The sequence below is a fragment of the Mixophyes fleayi genome, chromosome 7 (assembly GCF_038048845.1).
Source record: "Mixophyes fleayi isolate aMixFle1 chromosome 7, aMixFle1.hap1, whole genome shotgun sequence".
Classification (NCBI taxonomy): domain Eukaryota; kingdom Metazoa; phylum Chordata; class Amphibia; order Anura; family Limnodynastidae; genus Mixophyes; species Mixophyes fleayi.
The window spans coordinates 127026370-127049768 of NC_134408.1; the positions used below are offsets into that span (position 1 = coordinate 127026370).

The 23399-nt window shown below is 39.6% G+C and overlaps 1 protein-coding gene across 3 annotated transcripts in view; it reads left to right on the forward strand.

Moving 5' to 3' along the window:
- LRP2 (LDL receptor related protein 2) overlaps nucleotides 1-23399 on the forward strand; it is a 183613-nt gene that overhangs the window by 50842 nt on the left and 109372 nt on the right. For all 3 annotated transcript variants that reach the window (XR_012678304.1, XR_012678305.1, XM_075180703.1), the window contains exons 8-16: nucleotides 121-264; nucleotides 3104-3223; nucleotides 5086-5214; nucleotides 7789-7958; nucleotides 10533-10756; nucleotides 11921-12127; nucleotides 12442-12644; nucleotides 14466-14606; nucleotides 16178-16381. Coding sequence is in view for 1 of the 3 variants with exons in the window: in XM_075180703.1 (XP_075036804.1) it covers nucleotides 121-264; nucleotides 3104-3223; nucleotides 5086-5214; nucleotides 7789-7958; nucleotides 10533-10756; nucleotides 11921-12127; nucleotides 12442-12644; nucleotides 14466-14606; nucleotides 16178-16381 (1542 nt within the window). In the remaining 2 variants the exon portion in view is untranslated. The remainder of the gene's footprint in view (nucleotides 1-120; nucleotides 265-3103; nucleotides 3224-5085; nucleotides 5215-7788; nucleotides 7959-10532; nucleotides 10757-11920; nucleotides 12128-12441; nucleotides 12645-14465; nucleotides 14607-16177; nucleotides 16382-23399) is intronic.

Below are 23399 nucleotides of genomic sequence, written 5' to 3' on the forward strand. Positions count from 1 at the left end.
AATGCTTATATAAAACTGACTGGAATACAATAGGGAAACTGTTATCACAATTCTGCAATGGTAATAAATAATCTAGTAAAGAAGTTCTAAGACGTCCATTATTTTTTCTGTTTCTTTTAGAAAGTGGTTTGAGAGAGTGTGGCCCCGGGGAGTGGCCCTGTCCTTCGTCCGGGCTGTGCATTCCAATACATAAAGTCTGTGATGGGACTGTTCACTGCCGATTTGGAGAAGACGAAAATAACGCAACTGCTGGAAGGAATTGCAGTAAGTGACATTTTCTATATACAATTTTTTTTATTGTTGGTAGTATTCTTCATCTGTACCAACATATTTTTTTTATTATTATTTTGTAATATTGGGTTAAATTTTCTAAAACGTCTATGAAAAAAAAGTGGTGTTGTCCATAGCAACCAATCATATTCTAGCTATCATTTTCTAGAATAGATAAATTATTACTGGTTGCTATGGGTAACGCCTCCACTTTTCATTTTTTTTAGAAGTTTTAGTAAATCTAACCCATTTTGTTAATATTTATTTAATTATGATATTTTTCACCTTCAAAACCTGTATCTTCAGGTAGACTAATATACCCTTCAGTAAGCCATGTGGATTTATCTTGGACCTTAGGTTCACTTTAAGTACTGTTATCCCATTGTCCGTTAATGACATGTCAGACAATGCAGAACACACCTTAAGGCTATATGAAGTGATTTGACTTCTAGGGGTATATTTACTAAACTGCGGGTTTGAAAAAGTGGAGATGTTGCCTATAGCAACCAATCAGATTCAAGTTATCATTTATTCAGTACATTCTACAAAATGATAGCTAGAATCTGATTGGTTGCTATAGGCAACGTCCCCACTTTTTCAAACCCGCAGTTTAGCAAATATACCCCCTAATCCCTTGCTAAAATACCTCTCCATTTATTTGAATGGGATTGAAAAAAACTGCTTATAAAAGTCTATGAGCAAACACAGGCGCGGATCACTGTATTATTTAACACTCTCTTGGACATAACTTGAGGAAGAAAGAAGTGCCTACCTTTTTCAAAGAGTCCAAGTGCACATAGCATATAAAGCTGAATTTATTGCTGGCCAGATGGCCAATGTCAGCTTTGCCCTTCGCTATCCACAGTTTGCCTTTGCAGGAACATGGGTTTGTGTAGACGCTCCTGAGCAGTGTAAGATCCCAGAACAGATGTCAGATCAGACCTTGTTTAGCTGCTGGCTTCATCCAACCTCTCTCTTATTTATCAGGCAATGACAATATGTGTTTCTCCAGCTGCTGTGGAGTTGTTACCTTCTGTGTTATCAGAGACATGTTTCTTGTACAACCCATTAAAAATGTCATTAAAGTAACTATTAACCATCTTATGTCTCATTTGTTTTGATGTATTATTGTTGCATCCTGTGCTACCACATGTGCCACGTAAATTAACCTGCAGCTTTATTTCTGTCAATGCTCTGTATCAATATGCATGGCTTGGCCCTGGGTATTAATGTGGACTTATTAACATGAATTGAGTAAAAGCTGCTCCTTTCTAAAACAATATCAAACATGAATTACATTTTGCCTAATGCACATTTATATTTTCTCTATATAAGTTCATTTTATGTTTAATAGTTACTAAAAGTAATTTGCTGCCTAAATAAATGAACATTCAGATGGACTGAGCAGAATTTGTGCTGCGTTTGGCTTTTTCTTGACATCACCCACTCCTTATACTGCCTTGATGGGCTACGATGCCTTTTAACATAATATTAAACATCTGCCAGTGGCAGGAAGTGGCAGGACACTGCAGAGGGAGCAGCTTTTACAGGACCGGGAGGTGATGGGGGCGAGGCAATGTTAGATTGGCCTCCCACAGGGTCTAACTGCACTGGGTGGCAGTGGGTCATGTGCCCCTTGGGCCGGTTCCATAGTGGGCTACCTTTGTGTGCACAGTGAAGTCGCTGCACATGCCCAGAAGAGCAGCAAGAATTGCAAGCCGCTCTCCCTAACTCTGCTATAGGGCATGGCAATGCCGCCCCTGATATATTTCATGTCTGATTTTTGCACAACAGATGTTTGTTTTATTCAATCTTGTTCATCTCCTGTTGACAGTGGCTCTAGTATGCAAATGAAAGGAAGAATAATAATTCAGCAACACTTCAGTAGTCTAGAAGGAAGGGGGCCCCTTTCATTGAGCTTGGGGGGGGGGGGAATAGAAGAGGCAGTTACAATTTTCAGTCCACATTAAGATGTGTTACATCCAGGCCCGGCGCTCCCATTAGGCAAGGTTAGGCAGTTGCCTAGGACGCCAGGCTCTGGAGGGCGCCACAGAATGAAAATTACTTTAAAACTGTACGGCAACCGCTGACCATAACTTTCACGGCCACCGCACAGCTTCAGATAAATCCACGGGGAGGGGGAAGGGACTATTGATCACCACCGCCGCCTCCCCTCCACTCACTGACACTGTCGGGCCGTGATGATGATGTCACGCCCGACAGTCAGTGAGTGGAGGGGAGGAGACGGAGCAGAAAGGAGGCAAGTTCAGGTAAGAAAAGACATGGGGTGGGGGGCACCGATTTTGTAAGTGTGCCGGGTGGAAGGGGGTGCCGATTTTGTAAGGGCGCCAAGGACCCTAGCACCGACCCTGTTTACATCACTTCTCTGATGGGAGTTCCTTGACTGAGACCTCTGTCATTTTCTCAGTTCAGTAAGGCTTATAATTAATGATAACTTTTGACCTAGACTTGGCAGAACAGACACATGCAGAAATGACAGCTGTCTCATGAATGGATGGGGGGATGTTCTCCAAGGTCTCTCTCATTTCTAGTCATCTAGAGCTCTCTGTCCTTGGGCTCAGAGGTTATTACAGAAGTTGGCCAGTAGAGGTAACAGCACTAATTGTTAAGTAGCAAAACATTGGGGTCCAAAGGGGATGTACCCTACAGAAGTGGAGAAAAAAAACGGGGGGCGATAAGAAATATTTATTAAGGTGGTCTTATTATTTATTTATTTTTATAATGAAATAAGAATTAACTGACATCTGCATAATTTTCATTTCCTTAAGAATAAATATTTAATATGCTAAACATTTTAACCATTTTACCCTAGGTACAAGTAACTGTGCCTCTCTGAGCTGTTCGTATCAGTGTCATTCTTCTCCATCTGGCGGTGTTTGTTATTGTCCAGCAGGATATGTAATCAGCGCTAATGACAGCCGGACATGTGTAGGTCAGTAGACGTGGCAAACTCATTCCATTGCAACAGTCATTACATAACATTAGAGAAACAACTGTACAGATTTATTGAAAAATAGTTCTCACTTTAAGGGGGGTATTCAATTGACGGCGGGATCGCCGCAAAGCCCGCGCTCGAAATCCAGCGATTAAATTACCGTATTAACGGTATTTACGAGCAATATTACCGTATTAACGGTAATATTTTTCGAGCGCGGGCTTTGCGGCGATCCCGCCGTCAATTGAATACCCCCCTTAGAGTACCTATTGTTTACAAACAGTAGAAGCAGACACTTTTGTGTCTTAGTGATAGTTCCTAGTATACTAATAGCCATTAAGCCTCAAAAAGAACTGCTTCTACTCAGAGGCGGATTAACAAAAGGGCTAAAGGGGCTTCAGCCCAGGGGCCTTGGGCAGCTGGGGGGCCCGCCGACATTAATCGGGTCAGGGGCGTCCCTGCCCCCGGCTCCGATTGTCACCTGTTCAAGGAGAATGGCAGGCAGCTAACAACAAATGTTATGCTGTTAGCTGCCTGCTCTCACTGTAGGACTTATGTAGCGCGCAGTAATCTCCTTACTGAGGAGATCTTGTAAGATCTCCTCAGTAAGGAGATTACTACGCGCCGTGTAAGTGCTACAGGGAGTGGAACAACGGAAGGAGGTAAGCTCACGGGAGGGGGGGCCTCATGGCTGGGGGTGCCTCATTGGGGGGCCCTCACAGTGCCCTTAGACCAAGGGCCTCTCTTCCCTTAATCCGGCCCTGCTTCCACTATGCGTAATCAACTGGATTATTAATATCTAACAATTCACATTAATTATAACGAAAGTCATTTCCAGTATCTACTCTGTCTGTAACAGAATACATATAAGTTAGTTTTATATTTAAATTAACGGTATTCACAATCATGACAGCTCTCCTTTAAGGTTGTGCGAGCAATAGATTTGCAGAAATTGATTTTCTTATCACTTGAAAATATACAAGGCCTAAAATATTTAGTTCAGTGCTCACTTTGATGATTAACGTTTTCAAATGTTAGCTGTTAAAAATATAACATTACCTTGTTAGGCTGCTATACAAAAAAGCTTTCTATGGTAACTAAATATTGACATCTGTTCCAGCTTCAAAGCGTGAAGATCAAGTATTGATATCTGCTATAACAGAACGTAACAATCTGATTACAGCGACACAGAGATAAAGTTTAAAGCTGGGATAGATATCTCCGTTCCCAAGAGTTATTACCAGCCACTGCCTAGGAAAATCACTGAAAATATGAATGTTGGTGAAAATAGCTGACTGTATTTAATCTGGCTACAGACAGAGGAGCTGCATAAATAGAGATAATATATAGTGCCATCACGAAGTGGAAGAGTATGGAGCACATTGTACTGCTGGAGATGTATGAATGGAATTTGCAGACACATAATAATCCATTACGGGTCTGATTCATTAAGGAAAGGAAAGCAAATAAAGGAGTAACTTTGACAACTTGACAAAACCATGTTGCGTTGGAGGGGGAGGTAAATTTAAAATGTGATGGCAGATTTATAGTTGGGGTAGGACATGTCCTAGATCAGCTTTAAATTTCAGTGTACAAATAAAGCTATCAAGTATGTGTGTGCTACATGAAAAAAACAGCCAGTATTTAACTTATGTGCAAAATAATAAATTAATTTGCACCCCTTGCATTGTAACATGGTTTGTCCTGGAGAAAACTTTCTCCTTTTTTGCCTTACTTTCCTTAATGAATCAGACCCTAATAACGGTAGCTGAGTTTGTCTCTAGCAACTGATCCTTCATCAACAATTTTTCTCCATTGATAAATCCCTATCTATGTTGTTTACATTTCATTTGCTCTAGACTTTAATGATTGCCAAGTATGGGGCATATGTGACCAGCTCTGTGAAGACCGTATGGGCAATCATCGCTGTAGCTGTGTGGAAGGATACATCTTGGAGCACAATAAACACTGCAGAGCCAACACGTCCAGTAAGTAACTAAATGAACTATATAGAACATTGTTCTTTTGGAAAAAACTTCATTATAATGTTCATTATTTATTTATGTATTATAAGGTAATAGACTCTGATCTGGTCTGTGTGTTACAATGCATGCTAGTAATGCTGGCCACACATTTACAGATTTGGTCAGTCTATTTGGTTGTCTTTGACCAATCAATGTCCAGTGCGTGGTCCCAACTTAAATGGTAAAAGTCTGATGGGAATCGATGTGTCAGGAGGGAAGATCAGGTCACCTGTTACCTTATATGGTCACATGGGAGCTTATTGGCCCACCCCCCTAGAGGTAGGGTTGCGCTTGCATCCAATTTCCATTCCAAGCTGATCAGATTGGGTCACTAGAATCCAATCTGATTTGTGCAATTTGGTCCTCCAATTATGTTGCCAAATTGCTGACAAATCTTTGTTAGATGGTTAAGACCATGAGTTTTTGAGCTGCAAATGTTACCTGCTAAGAAAGCATGGCATTACAAATGAAGATGTACCCCTAATATTAATTCATTTGAACGAAGAATACTGTTTCCTTCACACACAAGCATGCGGCTCTTGGTGACTGAGTGTGCTGGAAGGGCTTTTGTGGAACAGCATTCCTCAATCAAAGTAATGAGCTTTTAGAGGAAGCTTTTTTACATTTGGAATGCCACAGCATTCTAACGGGAAACCAATTCAGTCAAAAACACTAATTTTCTGTGGCTTCCACTTTCCACTAAACATACTATTTTCTTATGCATTTGGGCCTAGCCCAGGCCTCCTCAGGGGAAGAGCGTTACTTCCCGACGCAAGCGCCCTTTCTAATGTGTGTTCATGAGGTAAAATTACCTCACGAAAATGAGTTTGAGCCCTCAACTTGTAAATTTAGCCTTTTCTACCCCTCCCACGGGGGGAAGGGGGAATGATGGAAGTTAACTGACTTCATTATTCTAATCTTTTTGTCTAATAATGTCAGTATACCAAATTTCAGGTCAATTGGATGAGCCCTTTCTGAGAAAATAGTTTTTTCCACACACACACACACACACACACACACACACACACTAACACACGCCGCTAGGCTTTTACTTTTATAATATTAGATAATGCTAAGAATTTAGTAGGTCAGTGTATAACTCCGCCCAGCAGGTGGCGCTGCAGCTTGTTGTTTTTTTTTCCCACACAGAGACTAACACACGCCGCTAGGCTTATATATATAAGATATATATATATATATATATATATATATATATATATAAGTGCTGCACCAATTATGTCAATATATGGTCTTGTATTTATAGTGCTGTGCATTAAACAATTATGTATATATCTTTAATATACTAAAATATGGGCTCCAAATATCAATGCCAAAAACAAGACAAACAACATGTTACACACTAAGTATAAATTAAATAAAATACACATTTGAACCTACCAACATAAGATTTTGAGTAATATAATATAATATTGAGTGATTTGAGTGATTCAAAAGTTGTTTAGTATAATTATTTCAATTTCAAGATAATCACATTGTTGAGCCGTGGACACTCGTTCTGATGTCCTTTAATATCAAAGCATTTATTATAATTCCATCACTGAAACTGATTTGTTCCAGTTTCTTAATCCAAATACCCATTGTGATGTTCATGGCCTCAAACAATATATCCAATAAAACACTTGTCATTTATATGCTGTAAGTCATACTGACATTGAGAACCAGCATATAAAATATGTGTATTACTTCAGTGGATAAGGACCTTCATATATCTAATATCATAAAACTAGTTTAAGTTTAAAAAAAAGTGATCTGACAAAGGAAATGACAAACAACAATAACTAAATATTTCAGTGCGACTCCAGCTCCTGGATATAAATATATGACAGAATTCTTGCTTCAGAAGAACACTACAACATCATTGTATAGGGCTATAATACACTCATAGGACCTCATTTAGAGTCGGACGCAAAGTCCGTTTTAGGCGCATCTAACCAAAAAACACTACCACGCATGTGCAGAAAGCACCAAATCCACCTGCATCTTGGACACAAGTAACACTTGCGACAACTTGCGACTCACTACAAGAGAATGGGAGTAGTGCTGAATTGTGAAGGTGTGACCATGTAAATACATCCTAGTCGAAGTGAGGCACAGACGCAACACACATCAAAACAGGGCTAAAGCTGTGCAGCAGGAATTAGGTGGCGCAAGCTTTAGCTAGCTGCAGGAACTGCTCGCAATTGGATAGGGTATTAAGAGTGGGACGCAAATGGGGTTGCTTGCCACTCGTAATACCCTACCAAGCTGCGGCACACTCCCACTCCTACACTTCTTAAACGGACTTTGCGTCCGACTCTAAATGAGGTCCATATTGTGCTCTCTCCCCAAGTAAATTGTTAATTGTTCTTTTGTGTAGTTATGTTTATAACTGGAGAATCGTTATGTAAAATGAGTATATAAAGATGGGGAAGTTTTCAACAAATATATTTTGATTTATTTCCAACACATTGGTTAACAATTGTGCGTTGTACAATTTCAGCTCCTCAGTACGTAAATGAGTTTATTGTATGTCTCTAGGTGGTGCTCCGTGGATAATTTTCTCCAATGGGCGCGACTTGCTAATTGGCGATATCCATGGGAATAACTATCGCACGTTAGTGCAGTCACAGAATCGTGGCATTGCTGTGGGAGTGGATTTTCATTTTCAACTACGACGAGTCTTTTGGACAGACACGGTACAAGACAAGGTATGTAAAATATCCAGGGTGAAAGCAGGTAAACATTTCAACATGTATCGATAAGATCTTTACATTAATGACGCCCCGAAGAAAATCTAGAAATATTTTAATTACAACTTTCATGCTAGTATTACATGATATGGCTTAAACAAAGCCGGCTATTATACGGACGTCTTGTACAACTTCCCGTTTTTCTTTTTAATGGAGTCAAAATACTTAATAGAGGACATTCTTTCAAAATTAGTCCATCTTTTATTAGTCATTTTTTGGAAACCCGATCCGGCAAATGTAAAAGTGCCTTTTTTCTTGAATGATAAAAATCAAATTTTTCTTGCATATTTGCGCTTGTGCTGTAATGGATCTCCTGATAGGAAACACACTGAAGCAAGTCATTGTTTTAGTACGGATTTGTTAGGCAGGCATGAAGACCAGTTCTGATGAGGTATGCGATGGACACAATAATTCTAAATGTGTCTAGTTTGCGGCGGCTTTGTTCCATTTTAAAGAATGTACACATGCTTGCTGCTAAAGGTATCTCAATGAAAGTATAGGCCAACATGTCCTATATCTCTCTGTTCACTTAACCCAAAATACAGGTTGACCCAATATGAAAAGTCGCCTTGTAGCCTAGTGTGTATGTATGGAATTTATACATACACACTGCCAAATAGAGCCGCAATAAACATGGCTTACTACACATATGACTACATAACACTAAACATTATAATATAGATTAGACTGAATTAGGAGTAAGGAAACAAAAAACAAGATATGGATACAGAGGGGCAGAGTTGGGAGGTGTTGAGAAGTTTAGCAGATTTTTTAGCAGATGAGTCACAAACAACTTCATCCACTGTTTCAACAAGACAGAAACTTTCATTGCCATTTATGGTCCATCATATTATGAGAATATATATAGGTGGCCTGATTCATTAAGGATCTTAACTTAAGAAACTTCTTATTTAAGTCTCCTGGACAAAAACCATGTTACAATGCAACGGGTGCAAATTAGTATTCTGTTTTGCACATCAGTTAAACACTGACTGTTTTTTCATGTAGCACACAAATACTTGATAGCTTATTTGTACACTGAAATTTAAAGTTGATATTTGTGTGCTACATGAAAAAACAGTCACTATTTAACTTATGTGCAAAACAGAATACTAATTTGCACCCCTTGCATTGTAACATGGTTTTGTCCAGGAGACTTAAATAAGAAGTTTCTTAAGTTAAGATCCTTAATGAATCAGGCCCAAGATTCTTATATCTGGTTATAGAGGAATTAATAATAAAAAACAAGGCAAAATTATGAGTAGTTTCTAAAATATAGTGGCAATATTTCTAATAGTAAATGGTAATGATACCAATGTCCAAATTAATTTTGGAAAAGCATCAGACGGGCAGGTTAAAGATCTGGGGGTAAATGTATCAAGCTGAGAGTTTTCCGGTGGGTTTGAAAAACCAATCAGATTCTAGCTATTATTTATTTAGTACATTCTACAAAATAAAAGCTAGAATCTGTTTGGTTGCTATAGGCAACATCTCCACTTTTCAAACCCGCCAAAAAAACTCTGCGTTCGTTACATTTACCCCCTGATGTGTGAGTACAATTAGTTTAATTTGCTAAGCACATTTGTTTGGTAACTACTGCTGTTGATTGACATAATTGTGCTAGCATATATCTGTTACTTGTGCACCAAAGATTGTCTGAAGGATGGCTGCCATTGCAGTTACCTACAGAAGTCAGTTTATGTTGGGGTTTTATGGAGATCATGAAGCATGATGTTTGTCATATTGCACAATCATGCAAATCCAGTATGACTAATTGGATCATCTCATTTAAATGAACTTAAGTTGTAATAGCTAAAATTGTACCTTTGCTGTGCACCTGGTAATGAACATGTACGTCACACAAATAAACATTTGTGAGACTGCAGAAATTCCAGCCTGCAGCAGATGTGCAATTTTGTGAAATCCATTTACCACTTTTGCTTGGGCTTTAGCGCATCAGTATGGTGACAAGTGCATATGATGAGCTTCATAAATAATGCACCCTCCTGTAAATTATTACAGATATTAGAAGTTACCTTTTGGATTTCCATAACCTGTATAAACGCCTCAGGACTAGATTTACTAAACTGGAGCTGTTGCCTATAGCAACCAATCAGATTATAGCTTTCATTTATTTAGTGCACTCAAGAAAATGACAGCTAGAATCTGATTGGTTGCTATAGGCAACATCTCCACTTTTTCAAACCCGCAGTTTAGTAAATATACCCCTCAGTCTTTGTCCTCATGTCTTTATTTGGCCAGGGAACCCCTTGGAACATCCTTTTAATTGTCAGTAAGGGGTGCAATATCCCATATATAGAATCATAATATATTAATCAGAGAACACACATATTTTATACTGCTGTTTAGAAAATGTAGTTTTGTTACTGCAGCATTGTAGCAACATACTTTATTAACCCAACTTATTCCCTTGCCTTTAGTCACAATGTGCCATGCTTTCTGAATGATCTATTTTAATTTAGTTACTTTATTCATGATCATAAATGATTTATCACACTTGCTGTCACCCAGGTATTTTCTTCCGATATTGATGGCTCAAATATTCGTCAAGTCCTAAATGTTTCAGTGGAGTCACCTGAAAACTTAGCCGTTGATTGGATTGGTAATAAGCTTTATGTGGTTGAAACAAGTGTGAACAGGATCGATATGGTGGATCTGGATGGGCAGAATCGGATAACGTTAATAGCTGAAGATTTGGGCAACCCAAGAGGAATTGCACTTGATTCAACGGTTGGGTAAGCAGCATTTAATATTTTATTTCTAGCTGAATTAGGTCTTTTTATTTGTATTTAGTCACCAAATTATTTTTCAGTGCCAGATCAGGGTATACATGAACCACTAACAGATCAAACTTTAAGGGCCTATGGTACAGTTAAAAATAATGGGGAGCATTCAGTAAAGTTGCTGTGACTTACAGCAACCAATCAGCCATTTGCTTTGATTTTTAACTTGTATTGGAAAGATGGCTAGAATCTGATTGGTTAGTTTGAGCTATAGCACCGGTATGTATATTGGCTCTTTTATAAATGTCCTTTGTGTCATGTATTGAGCTCCGATAACTTTATTGGACAGTTAGGTCCACCCTTTTCATTATATAAAACTGTTTCATTTTTTTCTCTTACAATATTACTAGTTTTAGCCTCATGTATGGTTTGCATTAATCATGAGAGGAAGGGGATATTGGGAATGTCTTTATTACATGTAACACTTTTTTGTTTTAACAATTTTTGTACATTGGGCATTGGGCAAAGCATGCCTAAAGGTAGTATTTTCTTCAAGGTGCAAAATGCATCCCATTAAATGCATAGGATGAGACTCTGTCTCCCCAGCAGTGCAAAATTCAAGTGTTGCAGAGTAAAAATAGCTACGCCCTGTTCTGCAGAGTGAGGAATCCCCTAATATTGCACTTTCTCCAGCCTCCTTATCTCATTTTAATAATTTCACCTTACAAAAAAATAAAAAGCAAGTTTTTGCATTGCTACGCAAACGTATGCACACTGGTGCACCTACTCTGTACTCCTCTAATCACCCACTACAAACTTCTGTTCTCTGCAAAGCCACAAACCTGTTCCACATACCAATGCACTGTGGCGAAAATCTAGGCATGCCAGCCCAAATGGAGGTATATTTTATCAAAGAGTCGCTTTGTGTTCATAAATGAAGATCACTGGTTTTCAGTGCAGTAATTTCACATATGTGGAGCTTGTATTCCAAAGACAAATAATGATAAGATGATACCACTACCATACACAGGATGCGTCGCTGAGTTATGACATCACTTCCTGTGTGTGGGATGTAATGTCATGTCCAGTGGAATAGTGTGTTTTACACTGGTACTACATGAAAAGTAAAAGGAATTAAAACATATTTAACCATTTTTGTGCTTATTTTAACTCCAGGTATTTATTCTTCTCGGACTGGGACAGTGTTTCTGGAGAGCCCAAGCTGGAAAGGGCATTTATGGATGGCACAAATCGCCATGATTTAGTTAAAACAAAATTGGGATGGCCAGCTGGAATAACACTGGACATTGTGTCAAAGAGAGTGTACTGGGTGGATAGTCGGTACGATTACATTGAAACTGTCAGCTACGATGGTCTGCACAGGTACTAAGTCATTCTGCATTTCTTAGGCAGAAATATTTCAGTATAGTTTTTTATTAAACAGTAATCATTATATAAATAATGTATAGATAGTATGTCAATATTTTGAATAGGAGCAGCATTTAAGTGTTTTGTGTAATTTTATAGAACTAAGTTGAAAAGAGCTACAAATTCATTTGTACGTACTTTATATTTCTGTATCTGCCTAAATAATAAAATCATAAGGGAAAGCAATACACATGTATAAATGAGGGTCAAAGTCACATATTGTTAATAACAGAATAAAGAACCTTACCTAACTGTGTATTTTGTTGCAGGAAAACTATAGTACACGGAGGGGATATTGTTCCACATCCATTTGGAATCAGTATTTTTGAGCATTTTGTGTATTTTACCGATTGGACCAAACTCGCTGTGCTGAAAGCCAATAAATTCTCAGACAACGCAACCTATACTGTCTTCAGTACTTCATCCAGGCCATATGGAGTCACTGTTTACCATTCTGCCAGGCAGCCATATGGTAAGGATAACCTTTCTGATTTTTTTTTTTATTAAAAGTGAATTTTGATCCATATTGGGAACATAGTCTGAAATAAGAATAATGCATAGTGATCCTTTGATTGAAAAGATTGAAGGCTACAGATCCACTTGATCTTGGTTGATTGACCAGAACAATATAACAATTTACCAAGATCATTGTTCCCTCTAAACTTGAGTGGTCCAGGAAAGATAGTGTTAAAAATTGAACTTGCTAGGAAATGTTAGGGCTGCATTGAATATCAGAGTCTCAATGCCCGTAGATAAAGAGTGACTGTTCCCCTGGCTGTGTCAGTCATGTTCTCTTCAGAAAACCATGTATTCAAAGAGACATAGTACCCCTTGCGTAAAGTACCAGTCATAATCCTTGACATTCCATTTCCCAGCAACAGAATGCTTATAACCTGTACTCTGTATATTATTTTTTACACATTCCGACAGTGAGATTGAGCTGGGAGGAGAGGAACAATGTGTGTTTTATGTGTCAATGATAATTATTTGTATTTTACTCCAATTTGTCAGCATTACTCAATGCAAGTAAAAGAGGAGATCAAATAATATAAAAGAGACTCAAAATGGGTCATATTAAAGTGCACCGATCACCTACAGACCATACCTCACAACCGTCGCGAGTTAGATGGGATTGTCCCAATTTGTAAGCTCTATCCCGGCATCCCCATCGGTTGGAAAGTTGGGGGAAATTCTGTCCACTGCTGCTTTGCATGAAGCATGGCAATGAAGGGGTTTGGAGAGGAGGATAGAAAGGGGAAGCCTAGCACTTCAAAAGCACTAGGCACCCCCCCTTCCCTGGATTGTACCAACGCCCCCGGCATTCCGTGGTTATGTCCCCAACCCATTGCTGAAAGACCAACGTTGGGAGGTATGACCTACACACAGTGGATGCAGCATTTTTTGGGCTTAATAAAAATTCACGAAAATGCTACTGTGTACTAAGAACCAAGGACATCACCAAGACCACCATTTCTTGCTGACATTTTGTGGTGCTCATGTTAAGCATATGTGTCACATACACACGGTGGAGGCAGCCTTTTTCTCTCCTCATGTATCAGTGGCATTACTAGTTCCTAGTAAACACATAGGGCACGCACGTACGTCCATATAGAAATACAACCAGATCTCAAGATATGTTTCCATTTAAATCTGAGTAAGTACGCTCTGGTTAGTTACTTGCCGTATGTAGGCAGACAGAACAGACTGCAGGATACACACATGCATATGTGCAATTTAAAATACCATCAGAACACATGGGCAAAACAATATTTTATACAATTAATTTACAACTCTTAATGCTATAATCATTACTAAAAATTTTTTTTTTTTTACTTGAAATACATAAATCAGGATGTTCTTAACGCGTTTCTTTTCCTTGCAAACACATGTTCTGGCATGCGTGTAGTCATCACTATCACTTACATCAGCCCTGTAGCTGGTGTAAATGATACGTCTAAAAGACACATACGTACAAGATGCCCAGATCTTGGATCAGCCACATCTGTGTACATTGCCTGCTGTAGTCCGCTTCTTCCCACCCCCATTCCGCCCTTCAGGTCATAGGCAGTTGTGCACTGTATGCAGATGGGTTTACTGGTATATGTCCTGTTCTGGTGCATGCACAAAGCTTTGTCACACAAGATACTCTACGCAAATGGACTTACATCCGAAGGTAAATCTGGCTCATAGGCTGCATTCTTGTGAGATTGGTTTTTACCCCCAGAATGTCTCCATCCACTTTGTGAAGGTGACGGAAGCCGGTGTTAATTATAATTGTGTTTTTTTTGTCTAGTGCGGAACCCTTGTGGAAACAATAATGGAGGATGTGAGCAGATATGTGTTCTCAGTCACAGAACAGACAATGACGGCCTTGGGTATAGATGTCGCTGCAGGCTCGGGTTTGATTTAGATGAACATGGGCGCCGTTGTGTTGGTAAGAAAACTCTTACAGTGTGTCTTAAAAAGGAACAAAGCCTTGTTATTATTATTATTTAATATATGATGTCATAGGAACATAACACATGCTATATTATAAAAAGAATAAAGAATAGAGGGTAACAGTTGGGGGTCTAGTACTTGACGATTGGCCAGTGTGCTCTATTCCATCATTCGCACACCACAGATTTAACGCACCAATGGTTTTTAAGTGCAATTTCATACATCGTAATTCAGACGCCTATATTTTACACACATGGAAATTTCAAAAAAGGCCGATAGACTTAAACTGAACATATCTAAAACTGAGGAGTTATGCTTGATCCTACCCTCTCTTTCTCTCCCCACATTCATTCCCTCAATCCCTCTCCCAATCTTGCCGCTTCCACCTTTAAAGCATCTCCTTGATTATACCTTTTATCACCTGGAGGCAAATGAGGCCCTAATCAATTCACTTGTCATCTGGACTATTGCAACCTCCTTCTCAATGGTCCCCCTTCCTCTTTCTTCTCCTAACTCAAATCCTTTCTCAACCCTGCTGCCCATCTAATTTTACTTTCCTGCCACTCTACATTTTTCTCCCCTCTCTGTCAATCTCTTCACTGGCTCCCTCTCTACTACAGAGTCCAGTTCAAGCTTCTAATCCTCATCTATAAATCCTTAACCCAGTCCTCTTTCCCCTACTTCTCCAACTTCATCTCCCTCCACTCTCCCCCCTGCCCTCTTCATTCTGACAATGACCGCTGCCTCTCCTCCTCAAACTCTCACCTCCCAAAACTTCTCCCGCGCTTCTCAGCTCCTCTGTAACACACTCTCTTTCCCAATCAGGCTCTCTAACTCTCTGCAAGGCTTCAAGCATGCCCTTAAATCCCATTTCTTCATCAAAGCCTATCAGCTCTCCTCCTAACTCACCCCTATACCCCCTTATCTCACTCTCTTTGTTTCACCCCTGTTTTTCTGCCCCTCCCTTTATATTGTAAGCTCTCACTAGTAAGGCCCTCTTCCCTCATATCCTCCTTTCTCCACTACCATTACAACCAGCATACCAGTGTCTAACATCCTTTTCTCAATCAAAGATTATGATCCTCTTTGCTGCGCCCACTTTTTTGGTTACAAGTTCAGCTAGTGTTGTTTTACTCACTTTTGTTTTCCCCTCTTCCTACACTCTATGTTTAATGGAGAGGTTATCCTCCTCCTACCTCCTCGTTGCTGGTTATGCTAATCCTCTCTATATTGTAGTGCTTTGCCTACATTGTCTTTGTACAGTTTTTTTTGCCTATATTGTTCTGTCCTGTTTTTCTATGTTATGGCTTCTTGTATACTCTTTGTAAGGTGCTGCAGACCCCTTGTGGCACTTTACATAAAAAAGTTAATAATAATTGGATTGTAATGTGTGTGGCCAGCATAATCAGCCCCTTCTACACAACGTCAAAGGGGAAGGTGAAAAAAAAAGTTAAAAAGTCTCAGTATTTTTAAATTAATTTTTTAAAAATATTCCAAAACAAAAATAATAAAAAGGTGTATGTCCTAATGTCATGTAATGCATTGCATTCTGTAATTTATCTACAGGTATACAGAAGTTTCTGCTCTTTTCTTCCCAACTGGCCATCCGCGGGATTCCCTTTAACCTCTCTACACAGGAAGATGTGATTATTCCCATCACAGGGGTCCCCTCCTATTTTGTAGGAATAGATTTTGATGCTCAAGATAACAGTATATTTTATTCAGATACTGCAAAAGACATGATCTACAAGCAAAAACTAGATGGGACAGGTAAATGTGGAGCTTTGTACAACACTGTGGCAGGGGCAAACGCAGGATTTGTAGAGAGGGGTTTCTGTGAGACACCTCCAGTCCTGTTGGCAGACTGTCCTGCTCAGTCCTGCTGTTCTTGCTGCTTTCACAACTTGTTGCTGCTGCTTGTGCCCTAAGCTCAGTTGGCTTGTCTGGATCCTGGAATGTTGGGTGCCTGTTTTGAAAAAGGACAGGTACATGACATAGAAACCCCAGCAATGAGTGAACATAGTAGGCCTCCCTGCCCCAAAGCAGTACGATATTAAATCAAAAGCATGGGAGGGGGGTTTCCAGGCACTCAACCCCCCTCAGTTTGCCTATGTGTGGAGTATGTTGGTGCTATGTGAAATTATATTCTTATTAATTACAAGATTTAAGTTATGATTTGACTATGAATGATTGAAGTCCATGGACCAAATACTATCACCATTTGAGGATTGTCTCTCTAAACATAAAGTTGGACCAATTATCATTCAGAGAGGAAGGGTAACATTGACATGTCCTTAAAATTAAATGTCTATTAGTGTAATATAACTTTTAAGACTTTTAATTAATAATGTTCTTTTACTTAATTACGGTTGACTGTTGTATATTACTGGTAATAAAATGGAATAATCACATGAACACTCTGTAAAGCAAATAGACCCCACCCCAGTAGGAAATTCCTACTGTAAGCTGAGAGTTGTTAGACTGTCCATCTATAACTCATTGAAGAAATTTGATTGGTGCACTTGTTTATGATGCTGCAGTTATAATCTGCAGCAGTATGTGTGGCACCCTTGTCTTCAGGTAACAGGGAGGCGCCTGGCTGAGGAACAGGGGGCTCAGGGTCAGACTGGGCTGGGGGGCATTTGCCCCCGGGCCGGTCCCATAGTGGGCTACCTTGGGCTGGGTCAATGGGCCACCTGCATTTTTTCCCTTTAAAATGTTCCTAATAGGCTGCTGAGTCTATTCCTGTCACCCGGGGCTAAAATTTGCCAGCCCTCCCCTGAAGGTGTTAGTCCTGTTTCCCGAGAAGGGGTAGTCCAAAAATGGATTATCCAAAAATGAATAATCATTAAATAAAAATGTGGAGACAATAATGATAATAATAATTATAATAATAATAATATTGAAACATGATCTACACGAGAGTCCTTACATTTGAGCCCTACCCATAGACCAAGAACCCATGCTTTAGAGAAACGTCCAGGCATTCCTCTTAGTAGTTTTTACAACCCTCTTGGCCGACAAGGCATGTTGCATCTTCAATCATGTTTGTGAACATTTTTATTTACTGCAGTGGGTTCTTTCCCCGAGATTTTAATATAAAAATTACATTTAGATTACAACATAAGTATATGGGTAAGTCCTAAAATATGGATTTAAGACGTCCCTACTTAGGAATGAGTTCCAGTTGTGACCATTATACATCAGATGCACATAACTTTGTAAATCTCATGCAGATGCTCAATTTTCATTAAGACTTACAAGCTCAGTCTAAACTGCATTTTTGCATCTTAAAGATAGCACGTGTGTAAATGATCCATTAAATTGTTGTTTTACACTACAGCTGCTATCTCCTGATTATGTATAAGTTTAAGAATTAGTAGTCATTGGTCAAGCGATCCTTTTAGCCTGATAAACGTATCAATGTCATACAAGGCATTTAAGATAAATCTGACTTTGAAGAGTGAGGAATTTCTGCGGGAGTCTCCCTCAGTACTGGCCAGTGCCAGTTAGTTGGGGGTATTTTGCATTGCGCAGTATGCAGGGTCTGAGAGGAGGCAAAGTATTTCAGCTTGGTAGTCTTATACCAGTGTCTCTGATTAGAAATAGATGAGAAAGCAAAGCATGTTTAGCAAGAATTTGGCAAAGGGTTTTATTATAAAATCATGATCACAAATGGTATAACCAGTAATATTTCAGTGCATGGTGCAATGGTACATTAGATTTTATATGACATTGATCTATTGTTTGGCAATAATATTTTTTTGATTATGTTGCTGTCAAGCTTCATGATAAATGCAATGAAGGTATAAGAGAATCTGCTCCTATAAACAGTTTTTTAAACATATCAGCTTTCGTGAAAGAGACAGGGCAGATGCATGATTGACATCATTAAAGGAAGTATTGTAACACTCAAACAATTTTGGATTAAAGTGTACCTTTCACATACATATAGAGGAAGCAGATGGAGCAGACAGAACAAATGGATAGGTATAAACTAGAGATGGGCGGGTCCGGTTCTCCGAGAACCGAACCCACCCGAACTTTGGGTATCCGAGTACCGAGCTGAGCAGCTCGGTACTCTCCCGCCCATTCCGAATCCAAATCGAGGCCGAACGTCATTGTGACGTCGTCGGATCTCGGGACTCGGTTCTCGCGATACTTCAACTTTATAAATACACGCCTCCACAGCAATCCATCGCCATTTGACAGAGGGAGAGAGCAGGGTGTAGTCATAGGCTAATTAGAGCAGGGACAGAGAATACCATATTGTTCTTGCAATTGCTCTAACCAAAATCGCTAGTGCAGAGAGGAGGATAGAGGTTTATTATTTTTTCTTCATATTTGGCACTCCCCAGCGCTTTTGGGGTGTCCCCCATAATTGTGCATTAATATTTCTGGCTGTCAAAAGTCATATCTGTCAGCAGTATCTACTCAATAATTTGTAGCACTCCTCAGTGTTTTTGGGGTGTCCTCCCTAATTGTGCATTAATATTTCTGGCTGTCAAAAGTCATATCTGTCAGCAGTATCTACTCAATAATTTTTAGCACTCCTCAGTGTTTTTGGGGTGTCCTCCCTAATTGTGCATTAATATTTCTGGCTGTCAAAAGTCATATCTGTCAGCAGTATCTACTCAATAATTTGTTGCACACCTCAGTGTTTTTGGGGTGTCCCCCATAATTGTGCATTAATATTTCTGGCTGTCAAAAGTCATATCTGTCAGCAGTATCTACTCAATAATTTTTAGCACTCCTCAGTGTTTTTGGGGTGTCCTCCCTAATTGTGCATTAATATTTCTGGCTGTCAAAAGTCATATCTGTCAGCAGTATCTACTCAATAATTTGTAGCACACCTCAGTGTTTTTGGGGTGTCCCCCATAATTGTGCATTAATATTTCTGGCTGTCAAAAGTCATATCTGTCAGCAGTATCTACTCAATAATTTTTAGCACTCCTCAGTGTTTTTGGGGTGTCCTCCCTAATTGTGCATTAATATTTCTGGCTGTCAAAAGTCATATCTGTCAGCAGTATCTACTCAATAATTTTTAGCACTCCTCAGTGTTTTTGGGGTGTCCTCCCTAATTGTGCATTAATATTTCTGGCTGTCAAAAGTCATATCTGTCAGCAGTATCTACTCAATAATTTGTTGCACACCTCAGTGTTTTTGGGGTGTCCCCCATAATTGTGCATTAATATTTCTGGCTGTCAAAAGTCATATCTGTCAGCAGTATCTACTCAATAATTTTTAGCACTCCTCAGTGTTTTTGGGGTGTCCTCCCTAATTGTGCATTAATATTTCTGGCTGTCAAAAGTCATATCTGTCAGCAGTATCTACTCAATAATTTGTAGCACACCTCAGTGTTTTTGGGGTGTCCCCCATAATTGTGCATTAATATTTCTGGCTGTCAAAAGTCATATCTGTCAGCAGTATCTACTCAATAATTTTTAGCACTCCCCAGTGGTTTGCGCTCAGAATGGATTCAAAGCAGTCCACATATGATCTAAATGAGCAACCAGGTTCTGTCACCAGTCCTGATGTTAGTGTTCCCAGTACGTCATCTGGCCAAGGCGATGTCAAACAACAGAGTGTTTTCAAATTAGTGCAAAAAACAAAAACCCAAAAAAATTTTACTGTATTGAAGCGAAAAAGAAGTGTAACTGAGCAAAAGTTAAGTGACGATAAAAAAAAAATTGCAAGCATGCCATTCTACACACGCAGTGGCAAAGAGAGAATGAGGCCTTCACCTTTGGCTATTAGTGGCAGATCCCAAAAAGTTACCCAGCCTACAATTGGTGCACAACTACTGTTACGCGTCAAAGCCGAGCTGCAAGATAACAGTGAGGCATTACAGGAGAATATTTGCTCTGATTCACAAATGACAACAATCCCTGTGGAGAGTCCATCCAACAGTGGGATGTCTAATCGTGAGCATTCTGCTGATGTGGGCCTTAATAGCCCGAGTGTAGCCGGTGATACCCAAATTGAGGATGCCACTTTGGAATTAGAAGAGGATGAGGGGGAGATTTGTGTAGGCGACGAGGGCGCTAATGATGATGTTGATGATTATGATGCAGACAGATACCAAATTGCCTTTCTCAATTTCTATTTATATTCTAGATTATATAACGGCTGAATAGTTTTCTATTTTACTCCTAGTGGAGAGAGGATCTGATGCAGACAGATACCAAACTGCCTTTGTCCATTTCAATTTATATTATACAGTATATAACGGCTGAATTTATTAGTATTTTATACAAGTGGAGGGGGGCCTAGAGAGACAGAAACCAAACTGGCTTTCTCCATGTCAATTAATATTGTACAGTCTATAACGGCTGGATTTTTTGGTATTTTATACAAGTGGAGGGGGGCCTAGAGAGACAGAAACCAAACTGGCTTTCTCCATGTCAATTAATATTGTACAGTCTATAATGGCTGAATTTTTTGTTTTTTTAAAAAAGTGGAGGGGGGCCTATAGAGACAGAAAGCAAACTGTCTTTTTTTATTTCTTTACATATTTAACTATAAGTGTAGGGTGTAATATACATCCAAAGACGATGGCTGCATTGCCAATATGCATAGATGGAGAGGAAGACAATCTGTTTTGTGTGTAGAATAAATGAAGGCCTACCAACGAAGAATTAAACAGTTTTTTTGGATGATTTATTACCTCAACAATTAGATTTCTTATCTCTAAAACAGTTGTAGCACTAAATTGGGTTATTTTAGGCACAAAAACATGTATTTTCCAACAAAATAGCAAAACAAAACCAAACAAAACCAAAACCAAAACCAAAACACGCAATGGCGGTTTTGCAAAACCAAAACCAAAACCAAAACACGACGGTAATCCAGATCCAAAACCGAATCCAAAACCAAAACACGGGGGTCAGTGACCATCTCTAGTATAAACAGACAGGATACATAGACGAGGGCAGATATCAAGGAAACAGACATAGGGAAAAACTTGGAGAGGAAAGAAAAATTTGGGCAAAAAGTGGGCGCATAGTAAGGGAGCAAACAGGCAGCAGATAGGACCAAGTGGACATGCCAGCACTAAGTAGATAGCAAGGCACAGTATATAGAGATAAATAGGATGAATACAGATAAATATATTGGGAAGAGAGAGACAAGATATGAGGATACAGAGATACACACACAGGACAGACAGGACTTACAGTCAGACACACAGGATAACAGGGCATATTGCATAGAGATACATAAAGTGAAAGATATAGGCAGGCAGAATTGCTTAGGACAGATAGACATTGTAGAAAGAAAATAAATAAATCAGGAGTAACATGAAATTGCTGGAGCTGTCTGGGCTATTGCATTGGATTCTTGTGTCACGTGCAGATTTATCTCCGCTCCCTAATATCCAGGTAATGCCCCAGCGGGTTCTCTCCTCATTAGCTCTATCCAGATTAGAACACAAACAACTGATTAAGCCAGTTCCAAATATTGTTGTGGTATAGCTTGTCAATTTTAATATAAATACTGTTAAGATGGTAGTTAGTGGTGTTATTGTGCAGTGCCACAGTGTATGTTACAGCTATATAAATAAATGAGGAAGGTGATGAAGATAGTGATAACACATTTCCAATGTAAGCAACAACATAGTGATATTGTTGTACAGTTCTGCAGAATATGTCATACTTGCCAACTTTCTAAAGTTGGCTTCCGGGAGCCTGCCGGGGGAGGTGGGCCTGATGGGGAAGGGGCAAAATTTGCGTCATTTTGGACCCGCCCCCGTGATGTAATGATGCAAACAAGTCATTTTACAGCAGGGGGTGGGGGCAAACGCCACGATTCCCGGTGAATTGCGGCGTTTTGGACCTAATTCTGCCCACTTCTGGGAAGTGGGCATTGGGCAGATCCGGGAGATTGCCACACTCTCCCGGGAGTCCGGGAGACTCCCGCGAAATGCATTCATGGAGAGTTGGCAAGTATGGAGTATGGAATATGTTTTTATATGATATATATGGAGCAATGTACATCCTACTGTAAATTATAAGAATATTAGAAGTTATGGAGGAGTTCTACTACAGGGATGCATTTCAGGTACTTTTATACAGGTTACAGAAGTCAGAGGTGGCTTTAGTTATAATAATACACATAGTTTAAGTACAATAAAAATCTGTTAACAGTCAGATATATACGCTGATAGACTGACGCACAGACTCACACTGGCAGACCGATGCACAGACTCACTGACAGACTAATGCACAGACTCACAATGACACACAGATTCACACTGACAGACTGATGCACAGACTCACAATGACACACAGATTCACACTGACAGACTAATGCACAGACTCACAATGACACACAGATTCACACTGACAGACTGATGTACAGAATCACAATGACACACAGATTCACACTGACTGACTGACATACAGAATCAAACTGACAGACTGATGCACAGACTCACACTAACACACACACTTGCACTGTCGTACAGACTCACACTGAAACACAGACTCACACTGACTCACAGACTCACACTGACAGGCTGACGCACAGATTCACACTGACAGACTGACACACACACTCACACACACTGAAGCACCGACTCACTCTGACAAAGACTCACACTGACAGACTGACACGCACACACACACTCACACTGACAGACTGGCACACAAACTCACATTGACAGACTGACGTACAGACTCACTCTGACAGACTGACGTACAGACTCACTCTGACAGACTGACGTACAGACTCACTCTGACAGACTGACGTACAGACTCACTCTGACAGACTGACATACAGACTCACTCTG